The 17,249-nt window shown below is 63.6% G+C and overlaps 1 protein-coding gene across 2 annotated transcripts in view; it reads left to right on the forward strand.

Moving 5' to 3' along the window:
• Positions 1–246: 246 nt before the first annotated feature.
• Positions 247–17,249, forward strand: part of PLCH2 (phospholipase C eta 2) — a 74,066-nt gene continuing 57,063 nt past the window's right edge. Inside the window, exon 1 of one of the 2 annotated variants that reach the window (XM_031663747.1) lies at positions 247–1,010. In XM_031663747.1, coding sequence (XP_031519607.1) covers positions 896–1,010 — 115 coding nt within the window. In that variant the 5' untranslated portion in view covers positions 247–895. Of the gene's footprint in view, positions 1,011–13,437; positions 13,613–17,249 lie in introns of those variants that run through there. The other variant, XM_031663750.1, reaches the window with a different exon arrangement.

Raw genomic sequence — 17,249 nt, forward strand, 5'->3', positions numbered from 1 at the left:
GGGGAATCTCATCTGTTACCCAGTCTGGAGTGCAGTGAGTAGCTGGTCATGGACAGGTCCCGCCTCCCGGTTTCATTTTCATTCTCCTGCCTCAACCTCCTGAGTAGCAGGGGACTACAGGCACCCACCACCACACCCAGCTAATTTTTTTGTATTTTGGCTGGGACAGGTTGTGGGGTTTGGGATGTGGACGTGATCTGCCCGCCTCAGTCTCCCACAGTGCTGGGATTACAGGCGTGAGCCACTGTGCCTGGCCCCCAGGCACCTCTTGCTTTGCAGATGTGCTCCTGGAAGACTGGCTGGTTTCTGTAAAGTGACTCCCTATTTGCCTTTGAATTTCATCAAGCTGTGGGGAAAGTGTCAGCACAGAGAAACAGCTGGAGCATCGAGGAAGCTGTGGCCTCAGGTCCCTGGTCCTCTGGCTTCCTCTGTGACTCCCCCAGAGACTTGAGGTTTCAGGGAGGGGTCCTGTGGCTCTCCTCCCCTGCCCTTTGGTCCTTCCCACCTGACTGTTCAGACGCAGCTACCCAGCCTCACTGCCCTGGCCTACACCCACTCTGGTGGCCTATTTACCTATAAGGTGCAGTGAAGCTGGGCTGCAATGCAGAGCCTGCCAGCAGGGGTCGCTGGGCACACACTGTGCTCCCTCCCTCTAGTTATGCACTTGCCTGGACCGACCTTACCTGCTGACTCCCTCTGGCCTTCTTGCTCTCTCTAGGTGTGTGATGAGCTGCTGGCCCAGGCTACACCCTGACAAGGGACACCGAGGGCCCTGGGAGTGGAGGGACTTCAGAGAGGCCTCCTCCTGCCTCCTGTGGACGGCTGGCCCCAGCTGGTGATCCCAGCCAGTCCCAGCTTTCAACTGCTGTCCCCACTGACAGTCCTCAGTCCCTCCATGATGGCTCCCCCGACAGCCGGCCCCTTTCCTGGCCCAGCTTTTCCGCCTGAGGACCCAGGTCCGGATCTGGAGAGCAGGTGGCTTTTCTTGAGCGCCAACATTCTGCCTGTGGGTGAGTGAGGCCCTGGCTGCCCACACCAAGCCAGAGAACATTGTTCTTTTCCTGCTGAATGCGTCTCTGTTTCCTGGAGCCCAGGGACAGTATGATTCAGGGTTCAGTTCAGTGACCGTGATGTTCCGTGATGTCACCTGGGGAGAACGGGGGCTCTGCTAGCACCCCAGGACAGGTGGGGTCACCACGTGCAGAGGAGCCCAGCGTGCAATTCAAGAGCTCTCAGTGTGTGTTCCTTCGTGTGGGCAGAGAGGGGGTGGGTTCATTCTTGGGGGACGCTCTCTGCCCACCTGCTGCACTGCGGGGTCTGGGAGAGGTGCCCCTGCAGCTCACGATGCTTCCTTCTTGGTGGTGGTGTCACTGTCAGAAGGGCGAAGGTCTCCCGATGTGGCAGATAGCTCTGGGATCTAGTGTGGAGACTTTGGGGCGTGGAGCTGGTCCCCTGAGCTCCTGAGCTTCTGCTGGGGTGCCCTGGAGCAGCAGGCCTGCGGCTGGCTGCCCTGCGTGTGCGTGTGTTTGTGTGTGCACATCAGTACCTGCCACTTCTGCTCCCCCCGGGGGCCCTTGCTGCTCTCTGGGCAGCTGCTCTCAGGCGAGAACCATGGCAGTGGTGAGCACTTGCGTGTGTGCGTGTATCTGCCTGCACTCGTGAGGGTCTGCACCTGTGCCTACGTGGTGTGTGCCCAAGTGCGTGTGTGTGTGTGCTCATGCTCCGTGCATGCCTGTGCCTCACAAAGGTGGCTCCGGCTTGTTAATCTCACATTCTCAGATGTGCCCAGACAGGTCTCCGCCATCTGAGGGTGGAACTGCGCCTGTGTGGCTGCACACAGCCCCTGCCGGGCTTGGGGCCCTGGCTTTCAGCAGCTGTCTGGAATGGACTACCAGGGAATGGGGAGACTGGATGGGGGAGGGGAGCAAGCTGCGCCCCTCCCTCCAGAGCTTCCAGAGTCCCTGAGAGCTTCCAACTCTGGCAGGGCCTGGAGGGGGGAGGAGCTTGGACGGGGGAGGAGCTTGGAGGGGGGAGGAGCCAGCAGTCCTGTGTGCAGAAACAGTGTCGGGTCCTGGGGCAACAGTTCCAGGACAGGGGACTCCTGCAGCATCCCCTCCTGCTGCTGGCCCTGCCCCTCATCACAGTCCCTGACTCTGTCCCTACCACTTGTCACTGTCCCCACCCCATGCCTGGTTGGTGGATGCTGAGGGAGGGCAGTCTTGTGCTGAGTGCTGGCCTACCCTCATCCTGGGGGTCTTTCTGGGAGGCTCCTTCTTGGTTGAGCCTGAATCGTGTCCCATCCCCTTGAGTCGGTGCCTGCCACCACTGATGTGAGCTCAGTTACCTGTGCACATTAGGGCGGTGGTTGGCAAGGTGCCCCAGGTGGTGTGGGCCTCCGGCCTGCTCCAGGACAGGCTCAGCCCTGGCCTATTGGGTTTCGGGGTCCCGGGTAGGGAGGCTTGCATGGAACCTCGCGCATTTACGAGGCATCAGCTTTGTGCTACCTCCTCTGGGATTCATGGCCGTGGCCACCCACAGTGAGGCCAGGCCCGACTCTGCAGATGAGGTGGTGAGGACCCCAGGATGCTGGGGCTGGCGCCTGGCTGGTGACTCTCTCATCTTCCTGGCTCACACCCTCAGCCCTGAAGCCGTGGGCAGTGATGGGGACGGGGGTCGACTCTGCTTGGGAGTGCAGCTTGAGGGTGAAGAACTGAGCACTCCGGCTGGAACTGGGGCAGGTGGACAGCAGAGGGCCCAGGTTGGGGGCCGTGGGACAGCACTGGGGCCAGCTCCGTGTGCTGCTGGCCCCTCATGGCTGACGGCACCCCCATCCCCTGTGCAATTTGTCTTACCCCAGTTCTCGTGTATCCGTGGTAACGGGCTTTCATTTAGAGCAGCTTGATCCAGCTCCCGGGGCTAACGGGTGGGGAAGAATGCAAATAACTGCTGGGCACGTGGCCGGGCCCATGGCGCAGCCTGGAGTGTGCACCCGGCTCCCACACTCAGCGCCCTGGGCCTGGGAGCCCCTGCTGGGCATGTCGAGGGTCTGAGCTGCCTGGACAGTGCACCCTCCAGGCTCTGGGAGCCCCCACTCCTGATCCCTGAGCCTCTCAGTGCCTGGGGCCAGATGCCAGAGGTGGAGGGTCAGAGCCCGCTGTGCAGGCTTGCATGAATGGACACCACTGCCCTCCCACAGCAGGGAGGGTCCCCAGCTGCCCCCACTGGAGGGGCTGTCACAGGAGCTGCCCCTGGGAGGTGCCTGGAGGTCTGTCCTGTCGGTCAGGTGGGGAGGGGTCTGTGGCGGTGCCCCCTTCTCTTCCCAATGCGCACACGGGCTGGGTGGAAGAACCTGGGGACCCTCCCTGCCTGTGACCCACCAGTGCCCATGGCTGGGCTTCAAGTGCCTGCCCTTGCCCCGTCCTGTCCCTGAGGTTGGGGCCGTGTTTCCCTCTGGGAGGATCGGGCAGCTTATTGAACTCAGAGGTGAGAGCCTTCTTCGGGCTGCCCCCTAATACTGAGCCAGTGAGGGTAAAGGGGGGTAAAAGGGGGTCCTCCTTCCACTGTTCCCCTCCCAGCTCAGCTCCCGGCCCCTGCTGTGTACATGCTCAGGTGTCCGGGGAGGACCAGTGTGCTGTGGTGTGGGTGGTGGTGCTGGGAGCAGAGGCAGGCAGGTTTTGTAGGGCTGACCGCATGTGCACCTGGCCTCTGAGGGCTGGTGGGCCCTCCCTGGCATCTCCATATGGATGAGACTGGCAGCACGACCCTACTTGGCGGGGGGCTGCTGAGGCCTATCCGGGCTGGTGTGATCCTGTCCCCTGGAGTGCTCCAGCGGGAGGCTGTGGTCCTTGGGGCTCAGGGCTGCTGGAGTATGTGTGCCCCCATTCTCACTGAGCTGGAGCTGGAGCGGCTCAGCCTCGGCGCCTTGAGGCTGGCACAGGTGGGAACAGTGTGTCCGCACAATAGGAGCCTCCCTGGGGGCTTTCTGACTTCAAAGTGCACTCAGATCTGCGTTTTCCCTCTGACTCTACGCCAGCTCTTATGTTGGCAGCTCTTATATGTTTCTTTTTTCCGTGATCATGAAAGCAAGACTCACTCAGAGGAGATACTTTGGAAAATACAGAAAACGACAAGGGAGAAAATCAGATCCGGCATTGCCATCCGCCTCTCCCCGCTTCTTTGTGCCTTTGTGTGCCTGGGTTAGGCAGAGCCCCTGCCTGCTCCCCAAACCCCTCAGAGCCACTGACTCCCTCCCCAGACGTGCCCACGCCGGGGCCCTGGATGATGCTGGCTGCTTGGTCCCTTTGAACCTTTGACTTTTCCTCTGGAGCCGGCTTTGAGTGTCTGCCTCGTGCTCCAAGGGTGCAGCGGTGCGGTCTCCCCGGGCACCCAGGAAACTCGATGTGCTGCTGTCACCAACGTTGCAGGAGGTTCCTGCGCAGGCATCACGCATCCGGCTTCGTGGCGGGTCTCCCTGGGTGGCGTTTGATGTATGTGCACCGAGCTCTTTGAAGCTCCCACCTTCGGCTTCTTACTGAGCAACAAGAGAGGTGGCTGGGTGTGCCAGGCGCTGGTGGGGGCTTCGCCTGGGCGCCTGTGCAGGGGGCACTGTGCCTTCCCTGGGTCAGTCCCTGCCTGAAGTCGGGTCAGAGGCTTTTCTAGAAGGAGGCAGGACACACGGACTCACCTTCAGAGCCGTCTACGACCTGGGGAAGTGGCCCCGGCTCCTTGTGCAGTGGCAGCGTGGGGCCCTTCCTCTCCCAGGCACCCCTGGAGGCTCTGGCAGGTGCAGTGGCTGCGTGGGGCCCCTCCTCTCCTGGGCACCCATGGGGGCTCTGGCAGGGGCGTATTTCCCCCATGCACAGGTTCCTTATCTGTCTCCACAGCTGTATCCAGAATGCAGTCTGGTTGTGGAAAGCAAAATTAAACTCTGCCTCTGTAGACAGAGCAGCTGCTGCCAGGTCTGGGCGGCACAAGCTCCATCACTGGCCTCGGGGGCCTTGACTTTTCTTTGAGTTGTGGAAGCCGGGACACTGGGCCGTGGGACCCTCCAGTCCTGGAAGGGCCAAGTGTGGCAAGGGCCTGGCTTCCAGCAACCCCCTTTCCCCCAGCCGGTAGAGGAGCCCCAGGCTGCCCGGGCTGCCAGCCGCACGAGAGGTGGGGAGAGCCCGTTGTGTCTCCACTCCCTGGTGCCAGTGCACTAATGATGTGCTTCACCTGGAAACCGAGGCTCCCTGTGGAAACCACCTCCGAGCAGGATCAGCTGTGGGTTGGGTATGTCCTCGGGCGCCCATGCTGTGCCCAGGCTGTCCGGGAGACCTGAGCCCACACGGGAAGGCAGGCCCCTAGAAGTGTGTCCTCGTGGCCCATGGCTGGCTTCACAGGGGGATTTGTTCTGAGAAGTTCATGGCCTGCAAGCCTCAGCAGGCAGCAGGCCGGGCAGAACACCGGGGCGCAGGGACCTAGCTTTGCCAGCAGCAGGACGCAGGTACACTGACCCGGACGGTCCTGCCCGGGCTGCAGAGAAGTGGGCAGTCCAGGAGCTCTGCTGGAGGAGGGGTGGAGCTCACCAGGATGAGGGAGAGCATGTGGAAGACGGTCCCGGGGGTGAGGACCTTTCTTGCAGGAACCCCTGTCTCCTGGGGACAGTGAACAGGCCAGAGGCCAGGCAGGGGCTGTGGGTGGGGGCCTGGGTGCTGCCTCTTGCAGGGAGGGCACCTGGGCCCAGGGTGTTTCCTTAGAGAGGACAGGGGAGTGAGGCTCACGCCCAGGGTCCCCGGGCTCTGAGCTGTTGGGTGTTCTCACACCTCCCTGGGTGGTCAGAGGGCTCCAGCAAATCTGTTTTAGCTTCGGAATGGCTAGAGGCTGGAGACATGTGTTAGTAAGGTGGGGATAGCAGGCATGGGGCCTCTCTTTGCAGGGACTGGGGAAGGGGCCGGGGGCCTCAATGGGGTTCCTGGGGAGGACGGAGGTGGGAATAATTGCTGGCCAGCAGGGCCCGAGTGCAGCGTGACACGGCTCTCAGAGCCCACAGTGCGCCTGGCCAGCTGCGATCTCCAGGAGGGGAGACTGGGTTTTCAGGGTCCTTTGCTGGCTGTGGAATACAGCTGGGGTGGAGAAGATGATGAACTGTGGGCAGCCAGGGCACAGAGCCCCTGCGACGGGAGGCTCAGCTCAGCCTGCAGTGAGTGGCCCCACACCTGCGGGGCTCAAATGGGGACACCTGCTCTGCCCAGTATAGGGCTGAATTTGCTGCTAAGACTTCGGCTTTCATCATCTCTCTCCCTCCGGCCAGGAAAAGAGTGAGGGCCTCTCCTCCCTCCTCCCTTCCTCCCTCTTCCCTCCCTCCTCCACTCCTCCCTCTTCCCTCCCTCCTCCCCTCCTCCCTCTTCCCTCCCTCCTCCCCTCCTCCCTCTTCCCTCCCTCCTCCCCCCTCCTCCCTCCTCCCTCTTCCCTTCCTCCTCCTCCCTCCTCCCTTCTCTTCCTCCCTCCTCCCTCCTCCCTTCCTCCCTCCTCCCTCTTCCCTTCCTCCTTCCTCCCTCTTCTCTCCTCCCATCCTCCTCTCTTCCCTCCTCCCCTCCTCCCCCCCTCCCCTCCTCCCTTCCTCCCTCCTCCCTTCCTACTTCCTTCCTCCTCCCTTCTCCCCCCCTCCCTCCTCCTCCCTTCCTCCTTCCTCCCTCCTCCGTTCCTCCCTCCAAGGTCAGTGGCAGCTCCCCAGGGTTGAGCTGTCACCTATGGCTCTGTCTCCTGGGAGGCCTGGAGAGGCAGGGGTGGGTGGCTATGCAGGCTGTGCTGGCAGGCATGGCCCGAGGGCTAGGCTAGTCCCTTCTCCTAGTGCCCTGAAAATTGACACTGAGTGGGACATGCAGCCTTGTCCCGGGCACAGTGGCTCCTGGAGTCTGGTGAAGCGGGCAGGGCTGGTCTTCCCGGGCCAGGGTGGGTAGGGACCTGCAGGCAGGGGAGGGTGTGGGCAGCATGGCCCATCTGTTTAGAGCGTCCCAAGAGACCACCCAGCTGAGGCTTTGTGGGGAGCTCTGGTGCCAGGGTGCACCTTGGGTGGGAGCAAGCATGGGGACCTGAGGTCCCAAGACCCTCCCACAGTCCCCAGCCCAGACAGGGCCGCCGGGCCTCTTGCCTTCTGTGGGGCAGGGCAGCCCCCATGGGTCAGGTGCTCGGTGTTGCGCCGGGCCCAGCGGGCAGATGAGGGAGCAGCAAGGCCAGGTCAGGTCCCCGGGTCATGGAGGGCTTGGCTGGAAGGGAGCGGGCTTGGGCTATGGCCCGGGGTTGCTCTGCCAATTTCAGCGCCTTGGTGGGCTGCAAGCCCCTCCTCTCTGAGCACAGACTCCTGTTCCAGAGCCCCCCACATTCTCTAGGGTTGCTCCATGCAGTGCTCAGCCCCGACTCCTGCCCAGGACGGACAGACCTCCCCTGGCTGGCTGGACGGCTCTGCCCAAATCTCAAACTCATCATCCCTGAAAACTCAACCTCAGACCCCGACTCCAGGCCTCCCTGCTGGACAAATAGCACCCACCGCAAATGGGGGGGTCCAGATCCTGGGAACGCACTCCCACCCACCATCCATCCCGGGGGTTGCTCTCCTGTCTCGTGTCCCCTCTTTGCTCCACCCCTGCAGCCCCCACCCCTTCAGAACCACCTCAAGTCACACCTGGCTAAGCAGGGGCCATAGCCAGATCGCCTGCTCCCTGCCTCTCCCTCTAGGGACAGGCAACACACACATGCACACGCACACACATTTGTGCAGACATGCACATACGCGTGTGCACACCACACACATATGTGCACATATATATGTATACCCATGCCCCCCACACACACATAGGGAAACACATGTGCACGTACACACAGCACATGTTCACACGCACCCAAACCACACACACACACACAATACACGCACCCACACACATGGCCGTCCATCTCAGTGGTCTTCTGGAACTCGCCTGTCACTGCCTCCTCTGGCCTCGAAGGCCTTCCACAATCTGGCCCCTGCCTGCCTCTGCCACCCCACCCCCACTGAGCGGCCGCCAAGGTCCCTCCAGACCCACCTGGCACCTGCTGCCTCAGCATTAGTAAAGCTCTAGGCGACTTGGTTGGGTGCTGGCTTTGCAGGTCCCTGGCCTGAGGCCTCCCCCAGGGCAGGGTCACACTGCACTCCCAGCCACCTGGCTCAGAGCCTGGGGACGCTCTGAGCGTGCCTGTCAGCCGCCGTGGAAATGAGCAAGCGCGGAGATGAACCGCACTCAGCAGACGGCATGCGCTGGCGCCCGGCCCCGTGCAGGCGACAGTTGGTTTATGAGGAAGTGTGCAGTGGGCCCGGCTGGCATGGAGTAAGAAGAAAGGGCAGGGCCCAGTGTCCCTGGGTCCCACCGGTCTCTGCCCCCTGGTCTGTGTCCAGGAGGCAGTCCCTCCTGTGCCATCTCCCATCTCCCTGCCATGTCCCCTCCAACTCACCCCCAGCAGGGGTGTGCACACGTGGCCCTGGGCTCCGTCAGAGAGGGCAGCGTGAGGGCTCTGGGTGTGGGTGCCAACAGGAAGGGGAGGGGGCCTGTGCTTCTCCACATCGTCCTCGTTGATTGCCCAGGAGGGGGCACCCCGGCCACCGTGGCTGGTGCAGGTGAAGGCGCCGTCTTGCCCCCTCCTCCCAACACCTGCTCCCCACAGCCTGGAGGTCTATTTTCTTCCAGATTGGCTTGAATCATTCCGGCTGGGAGCACCCCCCGTCACGCTGTCGGCCCACCAGTCTGCCACCCTGTGTGCCAGAAGGGCCTCTGGTCCCATGGACACCTTCCCTGCAGACCTGGGGGCCTCCGGGGGCGCAGCGTGTGCAGGGGGATCCCCGGCAGTTCGCGGCAGCATTGAGTGTTTTGCCCGCCTCCGCCGGCGTGGGCTGCCCTGCCCAGGGATCTGGGCGGGCCGATGGAGCCCGGCTCTGGCCACATGGGTGGCTCCGAGTAGAAGTGGCTTAGACTATGCCCTCCCAGCCCTGACCCAGCTCCCAGGTCCCTGTCTTGCTAGACCTGAATGGAATTATCTTCCTTGCCAATGAGAGAGGCTGTTTCAAGGCAGGATACCAAGTCTCTGGGGACCCTGGGCAGGTGCCTTTCTCTCTTTGTGCCTCAGTTTCCCCCTCAGAGAAAAACATGTGCCAGGCCTCAATGATTCCTAAGGGCAGGCAGTGCCCATAAAGACCTTTGGCCCCCAGAGGGTGTCCTCACCCTTCTTGTTGGCACCAGCCCATGCAGCAAAGTGCCTGGGGGTCTCAGGGCAGGAGGCTCAGCCCTTCCCTGTCAGGGCCTGGGCATGCCCTGTGGGCTCCCACCCACCCCAGTGCTGGCCAGACCTGGTCCCTGACCCCAGGGCTGCCCCCCGGCTCTGGGCCTTGTTCATGGGAAGCTGAGCCAGGGCCAGCTGATCCGATCCTACCCGTTCGTTGTCTTGAGTTCTGATGGAGAACCGGATGTCTTCAGACCAGATGCTGGTGGAAAATGAAACACATACTTTCTAAATTTAGCCTCTGAGGATTGCACGTTTACCTAATTGGGTTGCGTGCACTTGCTCTCTCTGCAGTGCTCAGCTGTGCCTCTCCGGCCTGTCTGTCCTCCGTGGTGACCTCAGGCTGCAGTAAGGCCTCTGAGACCTCCCGCCCAGGTCTCTGGCCCGGAGCCATCTGTTCACCTGGAGCTGATACTGCTGCCCGCGGGGGAGAGTCCCGGGGTCTGTGGGGAGAGGCCGTCAGAGTCAGGCTGGATTCTTCTCCACTGAGGAAAGGCATTGCCTCAGAGACACCAGGCCTGGCCGGAGTGTTCGAGGGCAGTGGGCACGCAGCTCCCTGCCTGCAGGGGCCTCACGATCTTAATGTGAAGGGAAGACTCAAAATCAGGGCAAGGTCGTTGGGACACTGTGGGGGACAAGGCAACCAGGGAGGCTTCCCAGAGGAGGTGCCCTGCTCCTGACCTTGGAAACCAGGCAGGGGTGAGCAGGGGGCCTGTGGAGCAGGGGGAGTCAGGCCTGGGGGAGTGTCTGTGAGGGAAGGTAAACAGGATAGAGAAGGCAGCTGCAGCCTGTCCACAGGGCCCTGGGTGCCAGGCTGAGTGGGCTGATGTAGCCTGTGGTCCAGCCGCAGGGGTGGGTGTATTGGAGTGAGGCCTGCAGGCCAGATGGGGTCTGTGGGTATGGTCCAGGAAGTGGCCCATCTGGGAGAGCCTGGGAAGGAAGACTGGCTGGGAGGGCTGGAGCTGGGGAGGCTCTCGGGTGGGGGGCAGGCGGTGTGCCCTGGCTGCTGGCGTTGGCCCCAGGAGCGCCCAGCATGGTGGTGGGTGCCTCCACACAGCCTGCCGTGAGCAGGCGGCCTCTCTCCACGTCTGTCACTGGCCCTGCCCAACCTGCCCAGGGATCTTGTGTGCTCTGACCAGGGATTCTTGGAGCCTCTGGCTCAGGATGGAGATTTCTTTCATGGTTTCCAATTTGCATTTCAGTTTTGGCTTCGTGCAGGAGGCCAGGCTTCTGTCTCATTACTGTTGGTTTCATCTCTCTGCTTCTGTCCCTGGGTCGCTGGTGCTTGGCCACATCCCCCTGGGGACGGAAGGCTGTGGGTCTTTCCTCCTGGGGCTTCATCTGAGGCCACTGAGCTCCACAACTGCTGAGATCTGGCTGTGCCCGGGTGGTCCTGCCCCCAGGAAACTGCCCATGCTGTCCGGGAAAGGGGGTGCAGATGGGCATGGTTCAGAGGGCACTGCCCGCTCCAGGTGCCCAGGAAGTGGAGGGGGTGGGTCCCCATCCTGACTGCACTCAGCTCCCGGGCGTCTCTAAGCCAGGCAGTGAAGAGGGTGCTCAGGCTTTAGTCTGAGACAAGCCCTTAGAGGGCCGGGGAATGGGAAAAGCATAGGAGAGAGCCCCGCTGCCAGCCCCTGCTGCCCGGCCCCTGCTGTGAATGAAGCCTCAGGAGCCAAGAGGTGCTGGCACCACAGGTGTGGTCCCAGAACAACTCCCAGCTCCACGCAGGCATCCCATCCGGCCTGGGCTTGGCTTCTGCCAGCTCCTGGGCCTGCGCTGGGAGGGGCTGAGCGTGGGGGCATGGGGGTGGGCAGGAGCCTGGGCACGTTCATTCACAGCACAGAGCTCTGTGGGTACTCATTCATTCACCCACACCTCATTTATTCCTCCTGCACGTTTCTGAGCGTCGACTGGCACGTCCATCCTCCACTCATCTGCTGAGTCCACTCTCACTTTGGGATCCCAGACCAGCTGGTGCTGTCACGGCGGGGTTTCCTCCTGGGGAGGAGAGGGAGGAGCAGCAGCTCTGCCCTGGCCTGTGCATTGGGTCCTTGGTGTAGGGGTGAGCAGAGAAGCTGCGGGAGCCAGCACCCCGGGAGAGGAAGCCAGGGTGGAGTCCGGGAGTCCTGTGTACCGGTGTGGCCAGGGGAGCCCGGAACTAGCCTTTCCTTCGAGAGGAAGCTCTGGAGCTGCGGCAGGGTTCGCCGGGGGAGGAGCAGCTCTCTTCGCCTTCCATCCACAGCCCCCATTAAGGCAGCTACACCTCAGGGCACAGGGCTCTGTCAGCCCCTCACGGTAGTGATGGAGGCTTCACTGCAGGCTCATGGCCCTGGGCAGAGGCCGCTGGAGCCTGCCCAGCCTCGGCCAGATGAAACATCCGGGAACACACACCCGGCACAGAGTCTCCAGGGCTGTGTGGAGATGGCACTGCCTGGTGCTCCTGGAAAGCAGAAAGCCTCGGGAGCCGAGCTGGCCCTGCAGGCGGCAGGACACAGTCTGTCCGTGGTGAGCTTTGCACCAGGAGGAATCCTGACCACGCCCAGGCTCTGGGGCACAGCCAAGCAATAGACTGCTTGGGGGAGTCAGAAACCACCTGGGCTGCAGCCATCGGGAAAGAACCGTAGACACCAGCAAGTCTATTCCTGGGGACTGAGGCCTGGAGGGGAGACTGAGGCCCCTCGTGAATCTGTGGGGAACCACAACGTGCACCTGTGTCTTCCGTCTCCTCTTCAGTCACTATGCCAGGGCCAGATAGTGGGCAGGGTCTGCTTTGGAGAGCAAAATAGAAACTCTGGCAACACGGGTCCCGAGTGACATGCTCCCACGCACCCCTACCCCACCCCTGGCCTCCTTCCTGGTTCCCAGCTTGGTGCCCATCTTGGGCCTCATCTTAAGACTCAGCCTTTCCTGTCCCTGGCAGGCGGAGCTGGCGGGCCCAGGGATGTGTGCGTCCTTAGTGGCCTGTGCCCCTTTTTCAGCTCTGGCGAGGACCCCTCCCGGTCTGAACCACTCATATCAGACCCAGAGAACAAAGTCCAGGGACCCTTGGGTGCAGAAGCAGCATGGTGTGGGTGCACGGGGCTGCCCTAGGGTGAACGCTGTGGCTTCCCTCTAAGGCCAGAGGCTGGCCTTGTGGGTAAACTGGGGGGCTCTGAGCGCAGGAGCCCTTCTTATTCCAGAGTCTGCCAAGTTCTGCCTCTTCGCTCTGTGGCCAAGGCAGGCCTGGGGGAGTTGAGGCCTCTCTGGACACAGGCGAGAGCTGGGCAGTCTCTCTTGACTTGCCTCCCCCCTCCTCCTTCATGGCTGCCTGCAGCAGAGCCGGGAAAGGAGGAAGTGCCTGGAAGCAGAGAAACCTGGTGGGCAGGGAGGGTCCTCAGGGTCTAGGTCCTGTCTGTGTGGCGACTTTGGGCCTCCAGGGTCTGAAACAGTGGAAGGGGTGGCTGGTGTGGGGCTAGGGACCTGACCAGGGGAAGGGTCTTCCTGGTTGTCCCCGGGGCACAGGATGCAGCACCAAGCTCCCTCCCACCAGAGGTGGGTGGATGGCCGCCCGATGGGAGCTAAGGGTGCCCTGCCACCCTCTTGGGGCTGGGCTGTACCCCCTCCTCAGCAGTGCTAGGCACTTCTGCAAGGGTCTGCACGTGCCCCTGACATCTTAGTTGGGGGAGGGGTGGCCCAAGCCCCAGTCCTCGAACACCAGGGTGATGGGGTGGGGGGTGGGGAGTAATGTCGCCAAGGCCCCTGTCTTGGCTTCTCCCGGCGCCTGGGCAAACGCCCAGCCTGGAGATGGGAAGCGCTCTCGGCCCCGCCCCCTTCCCGGTCCCGCCGGCTGGGGTCACGGGGAGCCGGAGGGAGGCGGAGGGGGAGGTGGGAGAAGCCGAAGGCCGAGGGAGCATCTTTGCGGAGAAAGTACTTTGGCTGCGGCGGGCGCGGGGCGGGCCGGCTGGCCCCGCCGTGCGCCCAGCGCCCCACCTGTTCTGCGCGCCGCGCTCTCCCGGTTGCGCCTGATCTGCCCCCCCGCCCGGTGCCTGTGGCGGAGCCCGCGCCCCCGGCCCCCTCCCGGCGCGGGGCGGGCAGGGGGTGTGGTGCGGGCGGCACGAGTGACAGCGCGCTCCTCGCGCGGCGCCTCCACGGGGCGCAGTGTCACCGCGCACAGCCCGCCGCGGGCCGCCCGAGTCGGCGGGGCGATGCCGCGGGAGCCCGCGCCCCAGTCGGAGTCAGAGCCCGGCCGCTGACTGCGCCCCCCGGCCCGCAGCCCCCGCCCCCGCCGCCCTCGCTGCCGCCGCCACGGAGACAATGGACGCGGGAGCCGCCCCGCAGAAGCACAGTAGGTGCCGCTCCTGCCGCTGCGCCGCCGCCAACCGGGATGCGCGGGTGGACGCGCGGGGGCGCCGCAGCCCTGGTGCGGGTCCGAGCCGAGCTGCCTGGGCTTCAGACCCGGGAGCGGAGGCTCGGATCGCGGTGGCACGGGCACGGGTGCGGGTGCGGGTGCGGGACTGTGGGCGGGACGGGCGGAGCCGTCTTGAGCTCTCCGGGCGGCCTGAGGTGACGGGGACGGATCTGGGGGCCGCCCCTCTAAAAACTTTCCTCCCCGGGCTTCCGCGGAGGTCGCACTGGGGTTGTGACCATGCTGAGAATGATCCGTGCTGAGCCCCGGCCGGACACCTCTGACCCCTGCCGGATGGTGCCGCAGGGCACCCTGTGGGTCCGGGAGGTGCTGCGTGGATTGCCGCATGGGCACATCTGCCCAGGCTGCAGGTGCGCGTCTGGGGGGAGCCGGCCTCTCCCTGCACTAGCAGGTGGGGTGCAGCAGGCACTGCCCAGGCAGGCGGGAGCTCAGGAGGCCCTGGGGCGGCCCTGCGGCGTGGTCTGTAGGACACGGGAGGGGGAAGTGTCTGAGTGTCCACTGCTGAGGGGCCTCCTGGACTCTGGACCTGCGGCAGAGAGCTACAGGGTGTTCTTTAGGGGAGATGGGCTCTGCTGGAGCGGGTGGAGGAAGATGCCAAGGAGATAGGCGGCTTCCCGTCCCCTCCACTCCCCGCCTCCCACACTGTCTGGTGACACTGGAGGCAGCCAAGGTGGCCACTGATCCCCACTGTGACCCCTGAGACCACTGGGACTGCCCTTCCCCCATGGCCTTCTCCCTCCATGAGAATGGACCCGATCCGCATCCTCTTCCTCCCCTGACACTTTGGTCTGGTGAGGTGGGGTCACGGTGCCCAACACCCCTGTCTTGGGGAGCCCATGGTGTCTGCCGGCCTGGGTGTCTGATCCCAGAGACTCCTTCATCGAGGTGCAGCCTCAGAGAGGATTCAGGCACCATGGGAGGCCAGGGAGGGGCAAGTTAGAGAGAGAGGCCACTGTCCTACCTCCTGCTTGGTTGATGGGGACACAGCCAGCCTGTTGGTCTCCCCTAGGACCCTGGGCTGATGGGAGAAGTCGGCTCTATATTGGCCCCCAAAACGTTCGCTCTGCACTTAAGCCAGAGCCACATTCTCTGCACCGCCCTAGGGGAGGGTCTGGGGTCTGGAAAGGATGAGGGAGGCAGGTGTGCACTGGGCAAGTGGGTGCCTGTGGCTGTGCTGAGGGTCCCCACAGGCCCCTTCCTGGAGGCTGACCGCCTGATGGCCCTGCCCTCTGGGAGGTGAGAGAGCTGAGCTTTCAGCCTCGTCTGGATGAGGCAGGGAGGGAGACTGGCGCCTGCTTGGCATGTCCCCAGGGAACCCAGGGCAGTGAGAGAAGAGGCTGGAACCGGCCTGGGCAGTGGCTGGGGAACTGGTGGGAGTGTCAGCTGGACAGTGTGTGGAAGACACGGGGCTCGGGGCTCAGTCTGGTGGTCTTGGCCTCAGATCCCTGAGCCTGAGGCTGGGGTCAGGCCTGATGTCCAGCCTCTGGCAGAGCTGGCTGTGAGTGGGAAACAGCTGGGGGCACGGGGGAGGGTGGGGACAGGTTGGCAGCAGCCCCTCCTGTGGGTGACCATGTAGGGAGCCCGCCCGGGGTGGGGGGCAGAGGAGCTGGTGGGCAGGAGAGACCCCCTACAGACCCTCCTAGGTGGTGGTGGGGGCCCGGCAGCCCAGTTCCCGAGGCCCTCACTCCCACCACCGGAGTTCAGGTTACATAATCCGCACCGCACACACGGATTGCCGGAAGCCGCAGCAGCCAGGTCTGACAATACGAGTTGTAATTGGATTTTAATTTTTAATGTCCACAACACATGAAGAGCTTCGGACCAATTTGCATATCTTCTGTTACTCTGTCCTATTAGTGCGCCTAATAGGACCACTTCATTAGCTGCTAACTGTCGCACCCACAGTGCCGTCTGTCCGGGAACGGAGGGAGCCTGGCCCGAGCCCCATGCCAGAGCCCCACGCCAGAGCCCCATGAGCTGCTGGCCACCTGCTCCAGTGATGGGCACGCTGACGGGAGGGGGGCTGAGGACCAGCCCAGTGGGTCCCTCCCGCTGCCTGGCCGGCCTTCCCACCCCCGTCCTGCTTCCCTGTCTGCCTCAGACCTAGCCTGGGTGCTGCCCCTGGCTGCCAGGAAGGGGTGGCCACTGGGGGCTTATACATCAGCGCACCCACTGAAGGCCCAGCTTCCCCGCTGCTGCCCGCTCTGGGGCTGTCACAGGCCCAGCTGGGACTCTTGTCTCCAAGGGCCCCTGGGCACAAGTGGCCCTGGATTCTGGGGTCCCACTGCCACTCGCGCTGCTATTCACAACTTGTGGCTCAGCCCTGCCTGCGAGTTGGGGGATTTAGGCTGGAGTTAGGACCCTGCAGCCAGGTCTCTCGGGGCTGGGGGTGGGGTGGCCCTTGACAGACTGGGGCCCCAGGCAGAAGCAGGAGCTGTGTGCCTCGAGCCCCTCCCTCCCCCCAGCTGCAGGGGTCCCAGGAGGCGGGGCAGCTCCACTCCGACCGCCCTTCGGATTATTCTTAGGTCTGTTGTGTAACAGGCGCACATGGAGGCAGAGGGAGGAAGGGCTCCTGGAGGCATCTCCGGCAGCAGCAGCTAGCCAGCCGGGAGAACAGCTTTTGTCCTTTCCACTCGCCCAGCACAAAGGGACAAAGGAGGCTGCCTCAGCTGACCAGCCCAGTCGAGAGCTGGCTAGTCTGGGCCCATGCAGAGGGGTCGGGCTGGCAGGGAGGTCAGAGCTGGCAGAGGAGTCAGGGCCTGCAGAGGGGTCAGAGCCGGCAGGAATGCGGGCGTCCCTTCACTGCCTCATACTCCCCAGGGCTGGGCCGAGTCTGGGCTGGGGCTCCTTCCTCCTTCTGCTCCTGCAGCCCCATGTGTGTGCGTGCACACCTGTGTACCCATTCACCAGCACCTCTCTGGGGCCAGCTGCAGGGCAGCACAGTGACCTGGCGGAGGTGGAGGTGGCGGAGGGTACCCACCCCAGCCTCAGAGCTGCCCTCAGGACTCCTCTTCCTGCCTTCCCCTCCCACCCCCTTATGTGCTCCCAGCAGCCTTTGGGTGTGGATTCTGGGGTCTCCACCCCCGCAGATGGGAGCAGGCTCCTCACACCTGCCTTCTGAGCTCCCAGTGCAGATCAGACCCTGTAGATGAGGCTCCAGGAAGAGCCAGGCTTGATGGCAGAAACCAGGGACCCTGGGGGGTTCCAGGGCTAGGGTAGCTGCAAGGTGGGGCCCCAAGTCTGTGTGGGGAGGCCCATTTGCTCACCTCAACCACATCCTCCAGGACTACTCTGCCTTCAGCTCCTTCTCCCCGATCGCTGGACCTGTGTTCCACATACACCTGCACACGGTCACTCCCAAGACGGCGGAAGGGGCTCAGCCGGGCTTCTCAGGGCTCCTGCTCCCCCTCCCCCAGGTTCTGCTGTGCTCACAGGGTGCCCTCCCACTGGGGAGCAAGGCGGACATGCGTAGTGGGTGGAGATTCCAGAGACAGCCGGCCATGTTGGGGGCCTGCAGCTCCAGGGAGGGGCTGCTGACCTGGGGCTCCATTGTGAC

Source organism: Papio anubis, chromosome 1 (assembly GCF_008728515.1).
Source record: "Papio anubis isolate 15944 chromosome 1, Panubis1.0, whole genome shotgun sequence".
NCBI classification, from domain to species: domain Eukaryota; kingdom Metazoa; phylum Chordata; class Mammalia; order Primates; family Cercopithecidae; genus Papio; species Papio anubis.